Source organism: Scleropages formosus, chromosome 7 (genome assembly GCF_900964775.1).
Source record: "Scleropages formosus chromosome 7, fSclFor1.1, whole genome shotgun sequence".
Lineage (NCBI taxonomy): Eukaryota > Metazoa > Chordata > Actinopteri > Osteoglossiformes > Osteoglossidae > Scleropages > Scleropages formosus.
The window spans coordinates 14,202,247-14,221,813 of NC_041812.1; the positions used below are offsets into that span (position 1 = coordinate 14,202,247).

The window sequence follows — 19,567 nt, forward strand, 5'->3', positions numbered from 1 at the left end:
TGTATAATAAATAGCACGTTTACTTTGTGCAAGATGCAACTCTAATTTACTAAGACCTAACTAACTGTATCTCTGACAGAGGATAATAGGGGAAAGAGAAGCTTATATCTGAGTATATCTTTGTAGAAGCAGGTGATGCTGTCTTTGGATGCAGCCATACCTTAAATACTTTGTACTGTATAAAGCCAGTTCCTAGAGCTTAAAGTCGATTATGCAAAACCTAAATAAGTAAATTGATCAATTTGAAAGAGTTTCTTTTGGTTTGTACAGACACTTTGCACGTCTAAGTTAGGTAAAGGTTCTATGTTTCAAATGTAGCACTCCAAGAAAGGCTACACTGATGGACCAGAAACCTTGGCTCCAGTAACAGAATTCTGGTGCGCTAACCAAGATAATGATAATTTCATTTCTCGAGTGTTTTTAAGTTTCCATCTAATATTTCTAAAATCAGATTATTCCAAATACCAGGAAGTGTGGAGAAGGTAAAGTAATGCCCATGTAATGACATTAGAGACCGACTGTGCGCTGTTTCTCTACAGTGCTGCCTTCATACTGAAATCAAAATCTCCACATTCCAGTTAATTAATTGATCATTTTAATGCTTTGCTTGCATGCTGAAAAGAGGCTGTGAGCAAAAAATAAGACAAGACAACCTCTAATGAAAACTTCATATGGCAAACAAGGCTGTAATCAAATCAAATTATAAAAATTTATACTTCAGTCTTGTACAAAACACCTCTGGCCAGTAGCCCTCAGGCTATGTCAACAAAGTGTGTGGGATTTTCTTTAAAACTTGCGTACAATATAACGAAAATTGTAATGACCAATAAGAATAATGTACTTGTCACGCAGACACAGAACAGATGGGTAAAGATATGTGGGCAAAGATGCTAGTGTGGTGGCTCTGATTTTCCTAACACTTCCACATCATAAAGGAAGAAGGTTTTCACGTTACTCGATTTACTTCAGGCATTTCAAGTAACTGCAGACGAGCTTGTTTAGTTTAAGGCACAAATTACACTTCCTTGTAGAAGAATTTATAAACACACACCCTGTTTACATACATTTTGTATATGATATAACTGCATCTACATACATAGAATTATATTCAAAAGAAAAACTGGAAAAAGGTTTAAATGGTAAATATTCACTACTTTTTATTAACAACCGAAAGTGGGTCATGTGTATTCCAATTTCTAGAGAGATCACAATAAACCATAACCGAGGTCCACCCGTACTCATCTGCAATCCACCTGTCTTGAACCACACACACAGAGTATAAACATTACAGACTTTGTAAGGTGTCACAACAGAATAAGAATATCCTCATCAGATCACACGTGTTCACGAAGAACAAGGAACGGACTAAATTTCGCTTAAAAACGGAAAAACATTTCCATGGTTTCCACTTTTCAACTGTAACAGAAACATAATCTGGGCTTGTTTGTGTGTAGGGAGGTGCAATTTTAAAAACGAAACTTCCAAGATCAATCCTCCCACGGTATGGCGATATGCATGTCCCTGCACACACAAAACTCACATGCCTAAATCTAGCAGGCACTATCTTCCAGCAGCCAGAGGATGTTCCCAGATTAAGGCACTCTAAAAACTACTTCTGCGACTACAGAAGTACTAAATATAACACTTAGTGTTATATTTATGTTTGTAAAATTTGAAAAACAAAGAAAGGGAGAGAAGCCTTAGCTTTATTAAAGGCACTCGCCAATAAATTAAGCACACAGAAAGGAAAGGACAGGAAATAAAAGGAGATGTACAGCTTACATAGATGGAAGTTTATTTTTTACATAAAGTAAAATGACTCAAAGGTTCTGTACAAGAGACTAGCTAGAAACAGTTGACAGCTAGGTTCTGGTGGAGTTGTGACACGAGAAAGAGCAAAGGCAGAAGGGCTACGTTGAGAACCAAAGGGCGCAGAGTGCTGCCACTCATCTGGCAGGAGACGTCTTTGATGAGAAGCGGAGTAAACAGTTTATCTGTGCAGGAGAAAAGAGGCAGAGCTGAGCACGATGGACCGTATGTGGTGGTGTGACGCATAACACGCTCATCTTGAGAGAAAAGGCCAAGGCGTTGAAACCAACTAAGTTTTAGGGCCTCGGCTTAACTGGGACGCAAAAATGTTCACTTATTTAAAGTCATGGCTTATAACCACACTGCATGCCTACATTTAAAATCATGAATGAAAGGACACGTTGCACTTCGAGGATAATTCTTCTGAATCACTGGAGCACATGGGGTTAGTACGTAAAAATCGCTAATATAAGTTGAACACGCCATACATGCACATGTAAAGGGATTAAATGAAAACATTGTTCACTGAAAGGCTTCACTACAATTCTCTTGCATTTCAGTACTCCTAAGTCTGCTCTTCTTAAGAACTAATACAAGTGAAACTGTTTGCACAAAACTGTATATAAGAGGACTCTATAGTTAATGATGGAAACCACTCCTACGGTGAGTGGTACATTGTAGCAGTGAGGCCTCAGAGCCAATTTCCTTAAAAAGTCACACCTGATGTACAACTGTACAGTAATACATTCCCCGCGTCGTTTCGTGTTGCGTCGATTTCGACTTTACGTCGGTTTTTTTTGTTAAATATATATGGAAAAATACAATTCGTCTTCAGCCGGCCGACGCGACTTTATGTCGGTCAGCCGAAAATATTAAAAATTGTTAAAAACTTAAAAATCATTTAAAAACAATAAAAAGTGTAAAAACAAATTAAAATAAATGTTAAAATAAATAAAATAATATATTGTAATCTACAAAATCGATTAAAGTCTTAAAAATAAAAAAATATTGTCTTATTTACCTGCCATTTTTTTGGAATTTTTTTTTTGTTTTGTTCTTTAGCAATAATTGAAGTGTATACACTTAAGGGGAATGCTAATTAGGGGTTTGTAGGGGGTCTAAATCGTTTTTTTAGGGGTTATTTCGTTTTCCGTCGTTTTTCGACTTAAGTCGCGCCCTTTGGAACCAATTAACGACGTAGGGCGAGGTATTACTGTACTGTCATCTGCAGTGTACGATAAAAAACATTGCATCTGAACGTGCAGAAGGGAAGCAGGTCTCTAAGAAGTCTGACGATGTATGAAAAGGAAAGTTGCGGTGATGCGTGACAAGGGAAATGGGAACAGGCACAAGCAGAAAATTACATGGATGTCATGTCATTGAGAGCGTGGTCCAGCTCCTCGCTGATTGCCTTGTACTTCAGTTTCTGGGCATACAACTCATCTATGGACATGGGATGGGCAGAGACAGAGGTAGCAGGGGGAATAGAAGGTATGTGAAGGACAGGAATATCAGCAAGCAAGCATGTCATTGAGCCAGCAGATTGAATGTCAGAGAGAGAAAAAAGACAAGTTGTAACACAAGGTAAACCAAAGGGATGGGGACATTCACACAAATGCTGCGAGGAGTAATCTGACTGACAAAGCCACCAAAAGTTCAGCACCATCTAAGAGGTAACTCAAAACCAGTCATTTATAAAACCAGACATTAATATGAAAATCGAACTTCAAACTCATCTACAAATCGCATTTTACAGTTACATGTTCATATTGCCAAGAGAAAAAGTGAAGTATTATAGCAGCGCTGGGGGGTGCTTGCGTGGATTAATGTCATAGTTGGTATTAGTGTCTTTTGCTGTACATAGTTCCGTGTGCCTTTCTGACTGGATGTCACACTACCTCAATAAAGAGCACTTTTCCAGAACCCTCTCTCCCAAACCTCTTAAAAATGTAAATGTAAATGTAAACCTGTCTCCAGTAGCTCCATGGGGGTGATGCTACATTATCATATGGAACAAAAATACAAAACCAAACATGCCCAGTGAGCATACTACACTGGATTGAATCATAATTATGTCAACATACATTTCAAATGTAAACTATAGGGGCACCATATAGAAAAATTTCAAAGTAGGAAGGAAAATATTTAATAGAGCCAAGCATTGCCTGTGGCCTTCATAATTGTTTATTATACATCCGATTCGAGGATCAGCGCTCCGACTCACCCCAACTGAAGAAAGAAGAAAGAATCTGAAATTCTTAATAAAACCAGTTAAGATGAAATGAACTGAAAAAGTAATACCTTCAAGGTCATCAATGGTCTTCTCAAGCTTGGCTACTGTTCTCTCAGCAAACTCAGCACGAGTCTCAGCCTGTGGGAGGGATCAGGAGCTCCATGTCACTCGCCACACATATCTTCATAACGCAACACGTGACACCTCGTGTTCAGGGAGGAGAAACATTTGTGACCAATATTCACTTGCCTCCTTCAGTTTATCAGTGAGAACTTTGATCTCCTCCTCATATTTGTCTTCCTTCTGTGAGTACTGTGGACAGACAGGAAAGCATGTGTCAACCAGCACAAAGTGGACCACAGTTATGCCTTGTCAGTTCTACACTGAACAGCGCAGAGCACTCAGAAATGGAGTCCGCCAAGCAGTACCAAGGCTCTACTCTGAAACACAGAGCTTGGGCTTCTTTTACTTTCAATCACTCATCAGCTGTCTATCAGTATAGAAGCTTAGCCAAAAATGCTGCTAATACCTGAACTGTCCATTGTACAGAAAAGAGTAAAGCTGATCACATAGTACTTTACCAAGCTTGTGCTGTTCTTCAACGACATGCAGGCATCACATTGTAGAAAGACCTACCTTCTCAGCCTGGGCTTCCAGTGACTTCAGGTTGTTGGTCACAGTTTTCAACTCTTCCTCAAGCTCAGAACATTTTCTAGTATTTTACAAGTGGACAAGGTATGAAAAATGGAAAAGAAGAGGAAAAAAGTGAAGGCGCGTGGAGAGAGTAACAAACCAGACACAGCACAAAGACAGTAAAAAGGGAGGTAAAAAAATTAATTAAAAAAATGGAGGGAAACCAAAGTATACACACCCAAAAATAGGCTGAATGCAGCATCGCTGCATAATACATGATGTCTGGGATAAAAAATTTTGCTCCAAACAAAACAAATGCCTATGTTGTCATTCCATGCAAAAATAATTCTAAATGGGTTTCAAAAAGTTGGAGAAACCTAAACAGGAAGACCAACAAGTAGAGGAGACTTGGGGAGGAGAGCTTTGAAAACCCAGGTGAGTGAAAGAAGGCAGTTACACTGAAGGAATATGACTACTGAAGAAGTTAGTTCATAGTACCCGCGCTTCCTTAGTGGTTAATGATGTTAAGCTTTGCTCCAAAATTCTTAACTCATCCTCTGCTCTCCATGCCCATCTGTTAAAGGATATTGTAAATACAAGTCCATCCAAGAAGACAGAAAACATGCTCTTTAAGTGCACACGTATTCCTGGAAGACAGCAAGCAACACGCTTTCTAAGTAAGTCTGGTACCCGACATTTACACTGCCTTGGGGACGTGCTGGTTAACACAGCCCCAAAGCTGCAAACAACTGGTCTTCACCACTCATCTCACGGGCTCCAGAGGTGTGCAGATTTTTATTCTACTTAACTATTAGTGTTGTTAAGGCTTATATGTCCTGCACAGTGGGTGGTGTAGGTGTCTCACAGCTCTTGGACTGTGGGTTTAATCTCCGCTCAGTCTGTGTGGAGTTTGCATGTTCTCCCCATGTTCCGGTGGGTTTCTGGCCCCGCTAAAAAGATATGATTGAAGTGAACTGGTTACTCTAAATTGGCCCTAGTGTAAATCTGACTTGCCCTTAGTGTGTGCCTGTGTAAATCAGTGTTACACTGCTCCGCTGTGTGGATGGGTAGACAAGTCCAGGTGGTTTAGTGTACTGCATCTAGCATTCTGTGTCAATTTGGACAAAGAGGTAAGCTAAATATGAGTTAACAGTTAGAAAAATGAATGCCGCAATTGTCCTTTGGCCGACCAGGACTGAAGAAGAAAACCGAAGGGCAAAGTTCTTACCCTTCAGACAGCTCAGCACGCTCTTCAGTACGCTCCAGATCACCCTCAATGATTACCAGCTTACGGGCCACCTGCGCACGCATAAAAACCCCACGGTTTAGTGAAAATTGCACCTCATCAGTTAATTCTACCTACAAAACATCTTCTCCCAGCACTTAGTTGAAACATATCTAACATATATGAAAACCATCACAAAAAAGTTAAGAATCCTGCCTCTTCATATTTGCGGTCAGCCTCCTCAGCAATGTGTTTGGCCTCCTTCAGCTGGATCTCCTGGATCTCAAGCTTCTCCTCGTCCTTGGTTGCTCTGTTCTCAATGACTTTCATGCCTCTGTAATGAAAGCGCGAAGATCAGCAGGCACACATACAGCTCACGACTCCAACTACCCCTTTTTGCAACTGTATCCAGGTAGTTTAAGTCACTACCAAGTGATAGCTTCAAACAGAGCTCCAACACACACGTTAAGAACTCAAAGAGCTTGGAGGGAGCCAGAAATCGAATAAAAACACTGATGCTGAATTCTTCTGACATATGACAGAATTTGCTCTAAAACACTCCCTCTTGCAGATTCCAAGTGACCATGCTTCCTCAATAAAAGTCCACATTTCAGTGAGTAAATGGCATCGGTACAATTATTAGAAAAATTGGGCTTGAAAAGGCAGTTCAGTTTGGGTATTTGCAACACACACCTCTCACTCTCATCAGCAGCCTTCTCAGCCTCCTCCAGCTTCTGCAGGGCAGTGGCCAGACGCTCCTGGGCACGATCCAACTCCTCCTCAACCAGCTGAATGCGTCTATTCAAGGAAGCTACCTCACCTTCAGCCTAGGGAAGCAAGCCACACAAGACGACCAAATGAAAGCGATACACACACGGTATGAGTGCACACAAACATGGATGAACATATTCATCATGCTCATGTGTTCTACCTACATTTATTTATTGAGCAGATGCTTTTCTCCAAAGCAACTTCCAGTGAACTCTATGTAGTGTTATCAGCCCACACACCTTATTCACCGCGGTGACTTACACTGCTAGATACACTACTTACAGTGGGTCACTCATCCATACATCAGTGGAACACACTCTCTCTGTCACTCACACACTATGGGGGAACCTGAACATCTGAATGTCTTTGGACTGTGGGAGGAAACCAGAGCACCCAGAGGAAACCCACACAGAGAAGATGCAAACTCCACATAGACTGAGCAGAAAATTGAACCCATGTTTTCTCACACCACCTAGATGCTGTGAGACAGCAGCACTACTCGCTGTGCCATCGTGCCACCCTTGTGTTCTCTTACCAATGGAAGTAAATTACTTAAATGTTACATTTACTTCAATCTTAAAATCTCTGCTTTCACTGAAAAGTAAATGTTTTCATATCAAGTCCATCTGAAAACATAATTTCAAGTTGCCCCTTTTTTGTCCTTTAGCTTAGCTCTAATACTGGGGGGCAGACTATAGTTGCGCATGGCAAAGCCTGAAAACACTATTTGTCATTGTGACATTTCTTTCATGAGAACCTCATAGAAACCATATATCATAATCCTTGAAATAAAACCTTGTTATTTTTTTAAAAAACAATTCAGTCACCATCTTTCAGCCTGCAGTCGCGAGGACCTTATTTTTCTTTTGACATATCAAAGATGTTTCCGTTGTTCGCACACTGTGAAAGCTCTACATTTATTATTATTATTATTATTATTATTATTAAGTTTGGCGGGAGAAGCCAATACTGAGCTGTGCTTCTCAGTACTTGAAAACGAGCTTTTCCCTATTTTAATCAACAGTACAATATGAACGACGACGACATTTGTTCCACAGGCCGATGCGGCCCGTTCCTCCAGCATTTGGCTAGATGTCCTGCCCCCTAGCGGTAGGGCTTGGTCACTACACGTGCCAAGGCGCCTGCTCCAAGAAGCGCACTACTATAAAGATGAAACGTGTCAAAGTGTAGAGACGGTAGTACAATAATTTACCTTCACTTTTATTTTCTAACAACACACGATAATGTGTTCCTAGAAATTTTACATTGCATTTCAACGCCATCATACATAAGCCACACTACTGGGCGCAGTATCAAAGGCGACCTGGCCAGTGCGGGGGTCCGGACCCCATCGTGGGGCAGGAGGCAGGTCTCTCCGGACTTGGAGTGTTCTTCCCACTTGTTTGCCTTTCTTCTGGGGGCTCCGCTTTCTCCAAAACCACATGGTCAGGCTGACTGGTGACCCTGCATATGTGTGGCTAGCCTTGCGCTTCCGGGATAGACTCCGGACCACCGCGACCCGCACTTTCCAAATCGAATTAAGACATTTTTAACGGCTTTGCTTTATGAGTCATGTTCCTATTAAAGACTTCTCAGAAAATTAATTGATCCACTGGCATATGAACTGTGAACTACAAGGGGAATATTTTATTAGAGCACACAACTAGCATGCTTAAAAACAGTGAGATGGTCAGTATGTTTACCTTTAAAAGCAATATAGGGAAAAGCTGCATTTTATCAGCGCGTTCACAACAGCACGTTACATTCATATCTTGTACAAGTGCTCTCTTCTGTCATTCAAAGACCCGAACAGTTGGGACTGTTCTCTTTTTAGTGAATGGGTTTTTAAAATGTACTACGTGACTAGAATACCAATATTGCCGTTTGATAAACGAAAAGAATATTCGTATTTCGGCTAAAGAAACTGAACTGAGACAAGATAAATAAAATAGTGCAATGAATCACTTAAATCACTTCTTCGCAGTGCGATCGCACGGCGGCTCAGTCTGAGGCTCACACACTGCGCTAAGTGATATCTTTACCATATACAGTAGCGCAGCGCTATATTTAACTGTCCCTTGGTGCTTTAGTTAGACACTGCACATCCAGCAAGTTTAGGTTTCACACCTAAATATCCGCCACATTATCCACCTGCCCTACTAGCGCACTGCCCGCGATCATGATGATGTACTGCTTCGCTCGGCCGCTATGATTTACTACCTGGTCCGGTTCCCCGCAACCCCGTATGGGACAAGCGGTTCCGAAAAAAAATCTTTTAAAACCACACCTATAATAAAGTGCATGTCCTACACGCGCTCGTTTCCAGGAGACAAGCAAGAGAAAAAGAACAAAACCATAAAATTACAATTTATCCGTGTTAACCGAGTGCCACCGAGTATCAGGTTGCGGAGACTAGTCAATGACTTAATTGGCATTTTGAGCCAGAAAAAAAAAATGTAAAGTTTCAGACTCAGACTGTTATGTGTGTATCAAGGGGGGGTGTGTGTGGGGCTTGAATACGGTGCCCCCACAGTAAAAAACAACGCATTAATGATAATAAGCATATTATTAGGCTATGGAAAATATGCCAATTTGTGATGACCGGAAATTCCTGAGGAATGTGGACGCTTTTCTGTGAGAATTCGTTAATAAATCAGTATGGACAGAATATAGAGGGGCAACTAGTTACTCCCCTCCCCCCCCAACCACCACCCCTTCACTCACATCCGTGGCCTTTTTCTCGGCCAGTTCCAGCTTCTCTTGGGCATCCTTAAGGGCCTCCGAGTACTTGTCCAGCTCATCCTCAGTGGCCTTCAGCTTCTTCTGCAGCGCTGCCAAGTCGTCCTCGAGCTACGCGCGCGCATTTCCACAGCGTGCGGGACAGCGGGTGGGGGGGTGGGGCGTGTGAGAGAAGCAGGGTGGGAGAGAGGGGAAGAGAGGAAAAGTTAGCGACGCTTTCCAAACCACCCTGGACACCAGCTTTGTAGAGATCGCTCCTCTTTCTTCCGTACATCGTCCAAGCGCTCGGTTTGTGTCTCGCGCGGCCGCCTTTTAGCAAAATTCCGTTGCAGCAAAGCGCGCGCACACAACGCTCGTCTTACTTAAACGTTTTTTTTTTTTGTTGTTTTTTTTTAACTTCAAATACAAACTCGATTACATTTAGGCGATGTCAGCAATTATTTCGCGCAAATCTGTATACTTGGCATATGGACTGGATGGCATGCATTATCATCATCATCATGCATTATATGAAACTCCTCCTTGAGCTTTCCGAATATTGTCTTAAAATCCCCAAAATATATAGCATTTGTGAAGGAGGCTTCTAAATATTCCAAACAAACGTGATAGCGGGGGCAAAAAAAGAGAACTTTCTACAAGAAAATGTGCTTCGCAGTTTCGGGGGGGTTGGTTATTCTCCGCCGGTTTATCGCGTGCGCTCTCCTGCGGCGTCACGTTTTAATTAATCCGTATGGAAGCGGTCGGCCGGTCGCTGTCCCGTTACTTCTCTTGTCCACACATCATCACATGCCGCCGACCTGTTTGCTCCTGTCCTCCGCTGCCTTCTTGTCTGCCTCAGCCTGCTCCGCTCTGTCCAAGGCATTCTCCTTGTCGAGCTTGAGCATCTGCATCTTCTTCTTGATGGCATCCATGGCTGCGGCTTCTTCTCGTGCGCGCGCACAAAATGCTCCGAAAGAAGGCGAAGAACCGGTGCGGGTCGGAGAGCAGCTTCGGGGCGACTGTGCCGGACTGAAGGCCGAGCTGGACTGGGGGCTCTTTCCCCTCCGCGCCCTGTCAAATATGTACTTTCGCAGGGGGGCGACCGAATTCCTTCGGACACCCAATACTTTTTTGGAAAGGCCTCCTGCTCCTTCCTTCTCGGAGGCCCGTCTTTTTTATGGACCTTCTTGGCCATTCGCTGCTCCCGGACATTTGACCGCCGATTTGACTAAATATGGGGTTTGATGGGCAAGGAGGCAGCACCCCAGGCCACGTCTGTTCCTATTTGTAAAGCTGTAAATATTAAACTCCCCGAGGGGGAGGAAACACTTACTGGAGACGGGAGAGGGCCGAAGACAGGGACGCGTTTGTTCGAAGCATTTAACGCACTCTACACATCATGTAAGTCAAAGAGTAAAGGACTCGCACCTCCGAGGGAATTACAGTAGATATAATCCGAAAAATTCACTCGAAGGCATTCCTCAGTTTTCATTGGCAAACCAACTGACTGCATACATTTTAAATTGTCCTGCCCACAAATGCTGAGCATAATAGCAGTGCACTCTGCTCCTCTTTGTCGGTGTTTATTCTGTTCATTTAGCATCAGTCATTTGAGACCTAAAAACAGCTGAAGGAATAAGTGCTACAATGGGCGCTTTTCCAGACGCTAACAACTGAAGCCAGATCAGGCCAGACACAAAAAGCTTTTCGTCTCCACATGCCCATTAAAAAGCCATTGTACCCCTGGGGGGTGTTAATTGAGGTTGGGGTCCATGTCCTGTCAATGACATTATCTTTACAGCCAGGCCCCTAAGGCCCAATCTCCGCAATCTGCAGAGCATTAGATAGCCGTGTACTTTCCTGACAGAATGTAATAGAGCTTGTTAGATAGGCCCTTAGCTTCGCTGAGCTCCATCAAATACATCTCAGAGGGATACTGCGGTATTTCAGCAGTCCTTCTCACTGCTGACACAAGGACTGTGCTGTACAGTTGCCCGAGGCCCAACAGGGACACGGTGAAAAATTCTTTCGGCACGTAGTGTACATGCGTATCGTGTGCGTCTGTTTACTCTGTGCGCTCATCAACTTTCAAAATGACATTAGAAATACAGAAACACTACAGTTTAATATAATATTTTGACTCTTAGGGTTCTTTAAGTGACCGTTATTTACATATGTAGATTATGAAGATCATTAAGTTGAATATAACTAAGTTAAATGTGAAGAAAAGGCTGTCTCATAAAAGAAACTAAATGTTTGCTTGTCAGTGTTGTGTCATTGTAAGATCCTGGGTCCTGCTTGCAGTCTCTTGCTCCTTTCCTTGTCCTCTCCACTCTTCTTAAGTTCCTCCTTAGGTTATTTTTAAGACTGCCTCCCCCCCAAATGCACCTGTCTTGATCTGTAAATTTCTCTTAAGACACCACACCAAATGGCCACAGTCAAACCCTATGAGATACAACCCTATAATTACACCTTTTAGGCTTCCTTGTTTTTTATTACTTAATTAATACATTCAAAATTAAATGCAATGCCTTAAGTCTTTCAGCAACTTTAAATATTTTTTCTAGCTTTAGTCTTTAACTAAACGTGTATTTTTTGGCATTCCACATTTCCAAAAATCTCAGCTCGTAACTTACAAAACCCTCTACCCATTCTATTTAAATTAATCCTTGAATCTAAACGAGGAGTTTGAAAAAGAAAAACAAAAAGCGTCTCTGGATATTTATTTTAAGAAAATTAAGGCATAAAACAAGTCTCAGATTTGGATAAATATTTTTTGATATTCTGGGAGTGCAGATTTAATGTCCATAGTGGTGAGTGAATATGTTGAACTGGTCAGTCCATTTGTGTCACTAAGCAACAGAAAAAGTTAAGACATTTAAGAAGGCCTGCGCTGTAAAAACAAAACAATAATGCACTGCGAAAACTTTTGCAAATACCTTTTATCAGTAGTTTTCAGAAAAAAGGCTTAAAAGAGTGTAACACTACGATTACTCAATTGTCTGACACTTCAAAGTGACTTACAGTGGCAGGTTTGGGTAATAAACTGCTTACAACAATTTCAAAATTTTCCAGCTGAACAGTTTTTACCAAAGTAATTCAAGGTATTTACCTCGCTCAAGGGTACTACAGCAGGAGAAGGGATTCACACACACACACACACACACACACACATTTTCAGAACCGCTTGTCCCATACGGGGTCACGGGGAACCGGAGCCTACCCGGCAACACAGGGCGGAAGGCCGGAGAGGAAGGGGACACACCCAGGACGGGACGCCAGTCCATCGCAAGGCACCCCAAGCGGGACTCGAACCCCAGACCCACCGGAGAGCAGGACTGTGGTCCAACCCACTGCGCCACCGCACCCCCTCTTACCTGAACATAGTGTACTAGATTTCCATCACAAGTCTCATACATTTTGGACATTTATAATTTAACTCGATATGATCCAGAAATCTGCAAGAACCTCTGCATAACCTCAATATGAGCCTAGAAAAAAGATTTGCATGGACAAATTTTTAACTCTGCATTAACAGTCAATATTAGGTTAGCAAATTATGGCACCATTTATTAATGAATCAATGACTAGAAATTATTCTTTTTTAAATTATTGAGGAACTGCTGAAATAGTCTCCAATGGAACGAATGCAGGATGTTTAGGGAGTATCACTCGTACTCAGGAAAGAGGTGTATTTTAAGTCATGTTTAATGCCCTATTATTTATACAGCTTTTTATATCTGAAGCGGTTAAATAAAGTGAGTGAGAATGAGCGACCAGTGATTTCAGTTTTTTTCAAGTCCAGCAAGTATACTTTCTGCTTTCATTTTTCCATTCATTATGGTTGAAGTCAGCATTTCAGTAAAGTTCGCTGTTTTTGCAGCTGCAGCACCACTCAACACATTTTTGTTACCTTGCCAGGGAAATTAAGGAAACGATCAGTTGTATAAGAACTTAATTTGAAAGAGAAGGCAGTTATGTGAACGGCATAATTATATGCTTTCGTACCACAGAAATATTTAATTCCTTTTTTCCATTTTCCTCTTTCTGTTTTCACAAAAGGAGCCAACTGTTTTCTGAATCCGTAACGTTCAAACTGTTTTGTAGTCCAGTTCTACATGGAAAATTCCTGTCAATAAATCATACATTTTGGTAGGCTGTCTCACTTCAGTCAGGAGTTTCTCATGTTGTTTCTTTCCAACATTTGTCTGTGTTGGGCATTTTCAAACCTAAACATGCGCCTAAAGTCACAAACAAAACTGCATGCTCTACTGTTTGCGGAGCACCCAAAAGCAAGTAAGTGACTGCAGAATTATTTTTGTCCTTGTAGAGCAACATGAAGTAACAATTATGGCTAAATTTAGAATTTCTTCGTCTCTAAAAGAAAAGAAAAAACACAAATATATGGAAAGAAAAAAATTGGATGAAAAAACACATGCGATCAGGATTTCCGGAACAATTCATTCATAGTTTGTAGTTTTCTAAACCTCCTCAGAAGAACACAGGGCTCATGAGCCACCAGTTATTCCGATGCATTGCTGTCTGTTCTACACGTGGATGCAGTCTGAGTATAGCCACCAAATTTATCCCAGGAGGAGCATCAATCTCAATCTTATGTTGTGCTGTTTGTGTTGCCCACAGGTATTTCAGAACATGAGTCATAAGGCTAAGAGCTAAGATCAGCCAAGTTGGAGTACCACCCTCTCTTCTCCACTTACCATCTGAAGAAACGCAGCCCAATTGTTTGGACATTTACATTTGGGTGAATTATTTTACAAATATAAAGCTTTGAGGTGGTATGGTGGCTCAGCACCTGAGGTCTTTGGGTGTAGGTTCGAATGGGGCTCAGTCTATATGGACTGAGTCTACTCAGGGACTCAGTCTACATTGTCACCCTGTGTCTGTGTGGAATTCCTCTGGGTGCTCTGGTTTCCTCCCACAGTCCAAAGATATGGAGTTCATGTGAAGTGGTGATGCTAAATTTTCGGTAGTCTGTGAATGGATGAGTGCGTGGCTATCGTGCGATAGACTGGTGTCCTGTCTGGGGTGTACCCCTCTCAGCCTTGTGCCCAGTGATTCTGAGGCTCCATACCTCTCGACCAGGACAACCGGTCAATGAAAATTGATGGTCGGCTTGTTATCAACACAAGGGAATCTTCAGATGTGGAATGGCATGGAAATTATGTCATGGTATAGTCTTAAAAGTTTTCAATAAACACTATATATAAAGATATATATGAAGGAGCTCAAGGGGCCTGGCTGCACTGTGGCTGCACCATGCACAGTCATCTTTGCCCATGACACTAGTTTAGCTGCCGAAACCAAAGTCCTGCTCAGTAGGCAGCATGGGAAGTGTCCTCCCTTGGAAACTTTATCTGTCTTTACCAGTGAACCTGCACTGGTGCTGGAGGCAGTCAGTCCCATGATTGCTATGTTGACTACCAATTCCCATTCAACAGGCATATAAATAATTAATGGATAACGCAAGTTCTCCCTGAAATAAATGTGGCTAATCCTCCAAACTATGGCCACAGTCATTACATTTACATTTGCATTTATTCATTTAGCAGACGCTTTTGTCCAAAGCAACATACATCTCAGCACAAGTACAATTTACGCATTACACTAAGAGAAAGCGACATAGCTGCAGACATGTGACTCAAGTAAACCTAGTTTGTTACCCCCCACTTGCTGCACCGAGGTTCATCGTTCAAGTAGGTGCATAAAGCACAGGATGGACAAATCCTGATACCCTCCCTCCAATTTTTTTTTTTTTTTGTTTAAATATTCTAAGATACACAAATAAGCAAGTACAATGCCAGCATAGTGGCTGAATAAAGGTTGTATCAGGGGATGCTATGAAGTTACGATCTGTGAACAATTACACCGTAAATGAGCTGGAGAGATCTTGGGGAAAGTGGATCCGGAAAAGGTGAGTTTTCAGACCCTTCTTGAAAGTAGACAGAATTTCTGCAGTTCTGAGTGACAGGGGAAGGTCATTCCACCACACCGGGCCCAGAACCGAGAACCTCTGAGCTTTATCTTTCGTGCGCGGGACCACCAAACAAGCAGAAGTAGACGAGCGAAGGGGTCTGGTTGGGGTGTAGCGGTTGATCAAGTCCTGTAAATAGCTGGGAGCAATTCTATTGATGCATTTGTAGACAATAACCAGGGTCTTGAATTTGATTCGGGCAGCTATAGGAAGCCAGTGCAGAGAAATGAGTAGAGGAGATACATGGGAATACATTATGTGCATAACTGGCACAATTTTCCATAGAATGACATACAAAGGTAAGCTGATAGCTTTCTTGCTATAATTGGAGCTTTTGTTTATTTCTTGTCCCAGTATAAAACATTTATTGCAGAAACTGTGTTTCTCATACAGTGTGGAAGAGGGGTCATCGTTCATAATACACAAATTCCATTCGATCTTTAATAGTAATGGCCCAGTAAAGCACAATACTCCTGCACCAAACAAGCTACAAGCAGCAGCAGGTGTACAACTGGGGTCATGTGCTGGGCTTGGCTCTGCCATATAAATGTCCTGTGCTCTGGCCACAGGTGATGGTATTCCTTGTGTGAGCAAGCTGCTAATGAAAGGGAATCTTCTCCAATAGCACTCAGGCTTGCATGCTGCCTAGCTCGGAGGCAGGACCTCAGCCTTGGGGGGCAGGGAGCAGTGATCACAACACCTTGTATGGCAGAAGCCATCAGGCTTGGGTGCTGCTGTACAAAACTGTTTCACGCTCACTCAGCGGCCTGCTTCATATTCATGCTTCACAATCCAGACAAAACTTCCAGGACCAATGCAAACCTTTTTCTCCTATGGAATCTAGTGAGCATGCACAGGCCACTGATATGGAGTAGTATTTACATTAACAACTCGTAATATAAAGGGTGAAAAAATAATAAATCTCCAGTATTTTTGTTTTCTTGTGGTTGGCTGAAGGGGGTGCGGTGGTGCAGCGGGCTTGGCCAGGGCCTGCTCTCTGGCGGGTCTGGGGTTCGAGTCCCGCTTGGGGCGTCTTATGATGGACTGGTGTCCTGCCATGGGTGTGTCCTCTTATGTCCTGCGATGCTGGGTTAGGCTCTGGCTCACTACAACCCCACTTGGGACAAGCGATTTCAGTCTGTGTGTGTGTGTGTTTGGCTGAAGTTTCTCCCCGGGTTAAAGGGGTATCAGTGCTCCACCCTGAGTGTTTTTGGTTTTTCCTCCAAGAAACAATCTGATGCAGTTCTCTCACTGTGGAGCCAGGAATTTTAATCATGACAATAAACACACACACTTTCAGAACCGCTTGTCCCATACGGGGTCACAGGGAACCGGAGCCAACCCGGTAACACAGGGCATAAGGCTGGAGGAGGAGGGGACACACCCAGGACGGGACGCCAGTCCGTCGCAAGGCACCCCAAGCGGGACTTGAACCCCAGACCCACCGGAGAGCAGGACTGTGGTCCAACCCACTGCGCCACCGCACCCCCCTCAACAATAAACAGAACCTCTTTTTATATTCATAGCCTGCCAGTCTACAGGTTCATTTTTTGAAATGTTCTAACAAACTCAGGAAAACAGATGTATTTTACCAAATATGAATGTTTCACATAGGAACTGTTAATGTCCAAAACCCTATGGATCACTCAAGAAAACAAATTTCATAAACATGAAGCACGAGCAAAGTGTAAACCTTTAAAAACTTTTTAAAACTTTTTCAAAACTGTGAAGGGGTGGAGACAAGTTCATATTAGTTATGTTACAGATAAATTCCTTAAGAGCGTCCAAGCTATTTTGCAGATATGGAATTTTCATATGGCTGACACAGTGAGTAGCGCTGCTGTCTCATGAGAGATGTGGGTTCGATCCCTGCTCAGTCTGTGTGGAGTTTGCATGCTCTCCCCGTGGGTTTCCTCTGGGTGCTCTGGTTTCCTCCCACAGTCCAAAGACATGCTGTTCAGGTTCCCCCATAGTGTGTGCGTGACAGAGAGAGTGTTCCACTGATATATGGATGAGTGACCCATTGTAAGTAGAGTATCTAGCAGTGTAAGTCACCACGGTGAATAAGGTGTCTGGGCTGATAACACTACATAGTATCCATTGGAAGTTGCTTTGGAGAAAAGTGTCTGATAAATAAATGTAATGTACTACTGCAATAATTGAAAAGCTGCACTATCAACATATCTTTACAAGCCACCTAATGGCTTTACATTTATTCGTTTAGAAGGCACTTCCATAGAATAGTTGCTCTGTAGTATTCAGTAGACACCTTTTTCCAAGGTGACTTATAAGGCTAATTATATAGACACTCCCAACAGTCATCTACCCATTAATATGCCACACTAATGCAACACAGACACATACACAGAATATGGGCCATTTTTTTTCACCAGTTTACCTGAAACACATGTCTCTGGACTGTGGGAGGAAATCAGAGCACCTGGACAAAACCCATGCAACCACAAGGTAAACATGCATACAGACTCCACACAGATTTTGTGCATTATATGACTTACACTACCCTATTGTTTCTGTTACTGCTATGATATGTCTAAGTGTGTATATGTGATTGATTTTGTGACAAGCCAAAAGATTATATCTAAAACTTTATCACAGTTTGTTTTTTGGATCTGTCCAAAGTAATACTTATCTTTTTGTAATTGAATACACACACAGTTTTTCTCTGGTGAGGATTCTTCAGTACACTGAGGAGATCTTAGCCTAATCCCCTAAAGTTTGTGATGACAGATAGGCTCTCGTGGAACTCTTGAGGCATCTGGCCCGAGAACCTCTGCATGACCTAGGGCTTAACTGAACATCTCACTCCCTCTGCTGTACTGAGTGCATAAGAACTTAAAAGAAGTTCCTGTGTATGTTCAGTGGGCTTGTACACTCTGATCAAGGGGAAGAAGGTAGAAAAGGGCATTGGTCATTATTTCATTGTTGAATGGTCATGTTTATTTTTAATAAAGTATTTTTTCCTCTGTGTCACTCTGTGCCATCTTAACATATTTTTGAAAGAAAAGGTCACCGGAAAGACATCCAAGCCCATCCATCAAACACGTGTGAATGATAAAAAGTCATTTAGTTTTCTGAAACACACAAAAGTTTTTCCTTTGCACACAGACATAAGAGAAAAGGCTCAAATTTATGCAGTGCATTTCACATTTACTCATTTATTATCTTTACCAGTTCATATCTATGACAGAATTATGGTGGTTTGATATTCAATGGGGAAAAATAAGCCTTTTGCCCTTTAATTTAGCCTGTAATCTCCCATAACTGACTAGACCAGTGTATATGGTGAAATAATGTGATTTCACAGCTACTTTTGCATGCTGAGGGGGGTGCAGTGGTGCAGCGGGCTTGGCTGGGTTCTGCTCTCTGGCGAGTCTGGGGTTCGAGTCCTGTTGGGGGTGCCTTGTGATGGACTGGCGTCCTGTCCTGGGTGTGTCCCCTCCCCCTCCAGCCTTGCGCCCTGTGTTGCCGGGTTAGGCTCCGGTTCGCTGCAACCCTGCTTGGGACGAGCGACTTTAGCCAATGTGTGTGTGTGTTTCATGCTGTGGAACAACAGGTAACAGTGTACAGTACAGCTGTCAGAGCATCACCTAACAATTGGAATATCCTGTGTTCAAATCTCCACTCCTTTGTTAGGACCCTTCAACAAGGTACTACTGATTTACACCATTGATTTGTAAATGTTAAATGTTTCTCTAAATGTTTTGCAACCTTTACTGCAGCCACTGAGGGGAAGATCTTGGAAACTAGATTCAGCTGGAATATGTCTCTGACTTCTAGTTCACAAACACATTTCTCAGACTTTCCAGAGAAAACTGCCTTCCCAACCGCATAGTTTTTTTCTACATACCATATGTCGACTTACCGTTTTTTGCAATCTTAAACGTTCTGAGGTCAAAAAAATGCTGTGATAACCTAAGGTTTAGGTCTCTGACGTTCCCATGTGGGGCTTAAGGAATAGGTCTAGGTGAGCTTTGTACAAAAAAACAAGTTTACCAAATATTGCAGAATACTCCATGTACGTAGTTGGACATTTTTGCTGAGGCACTTTAAGTTTAATATTTTTCTCAAAGGTAGAATAGCAAGGTCCTATTTGGAGAGTTGTACCGTCAACTTACCGTATGTCCCACAGTCTCTGCCTTGTCTGCCTCCCTTTACAACATGTTGG

At 42.3% G+C, this 19,567-nt stretch overlaps 1 protein-coding gene across 1 annotated transcript; it reads right to left on the bottom strand.

Moving 5' to 3' along the window:
• Positions 1-1,766: 1,766 nt before the first annotated feature.
• Positions 1,767-10,451, bottom strand: LOC108931690 (tropomyosin alpha-1 chain). The gene is made up of 10 exons (XM_018747652.2): positions 10,208-10,451; positions 9,396-9,521; positions 6,594-6,727; positions 6,117-6,234; positions 5,904-5,974; positions 4,679-4,754; positions 4,292-4,354; positions 4,111-4,180; positions 3,174-3,252; positions 1,767-1,994 (listed from the first exon to the last, which is right to left on the bottom strand). The coding sequence occupies exons 1-10, from the start codon at positions 10,319-10,321 to the stop codon at positions 1,991-1,993; spliced, it is 855 nt and encodes a 284-aa protein (XP_018603168.1). The 5' UTR covers positions 10,322-10,451; the 3' UTR covers positions 1,767-1,990.
• Between the last annotated feature and the right edge of the window lie 9,116 nt (positions 10,452-19,567).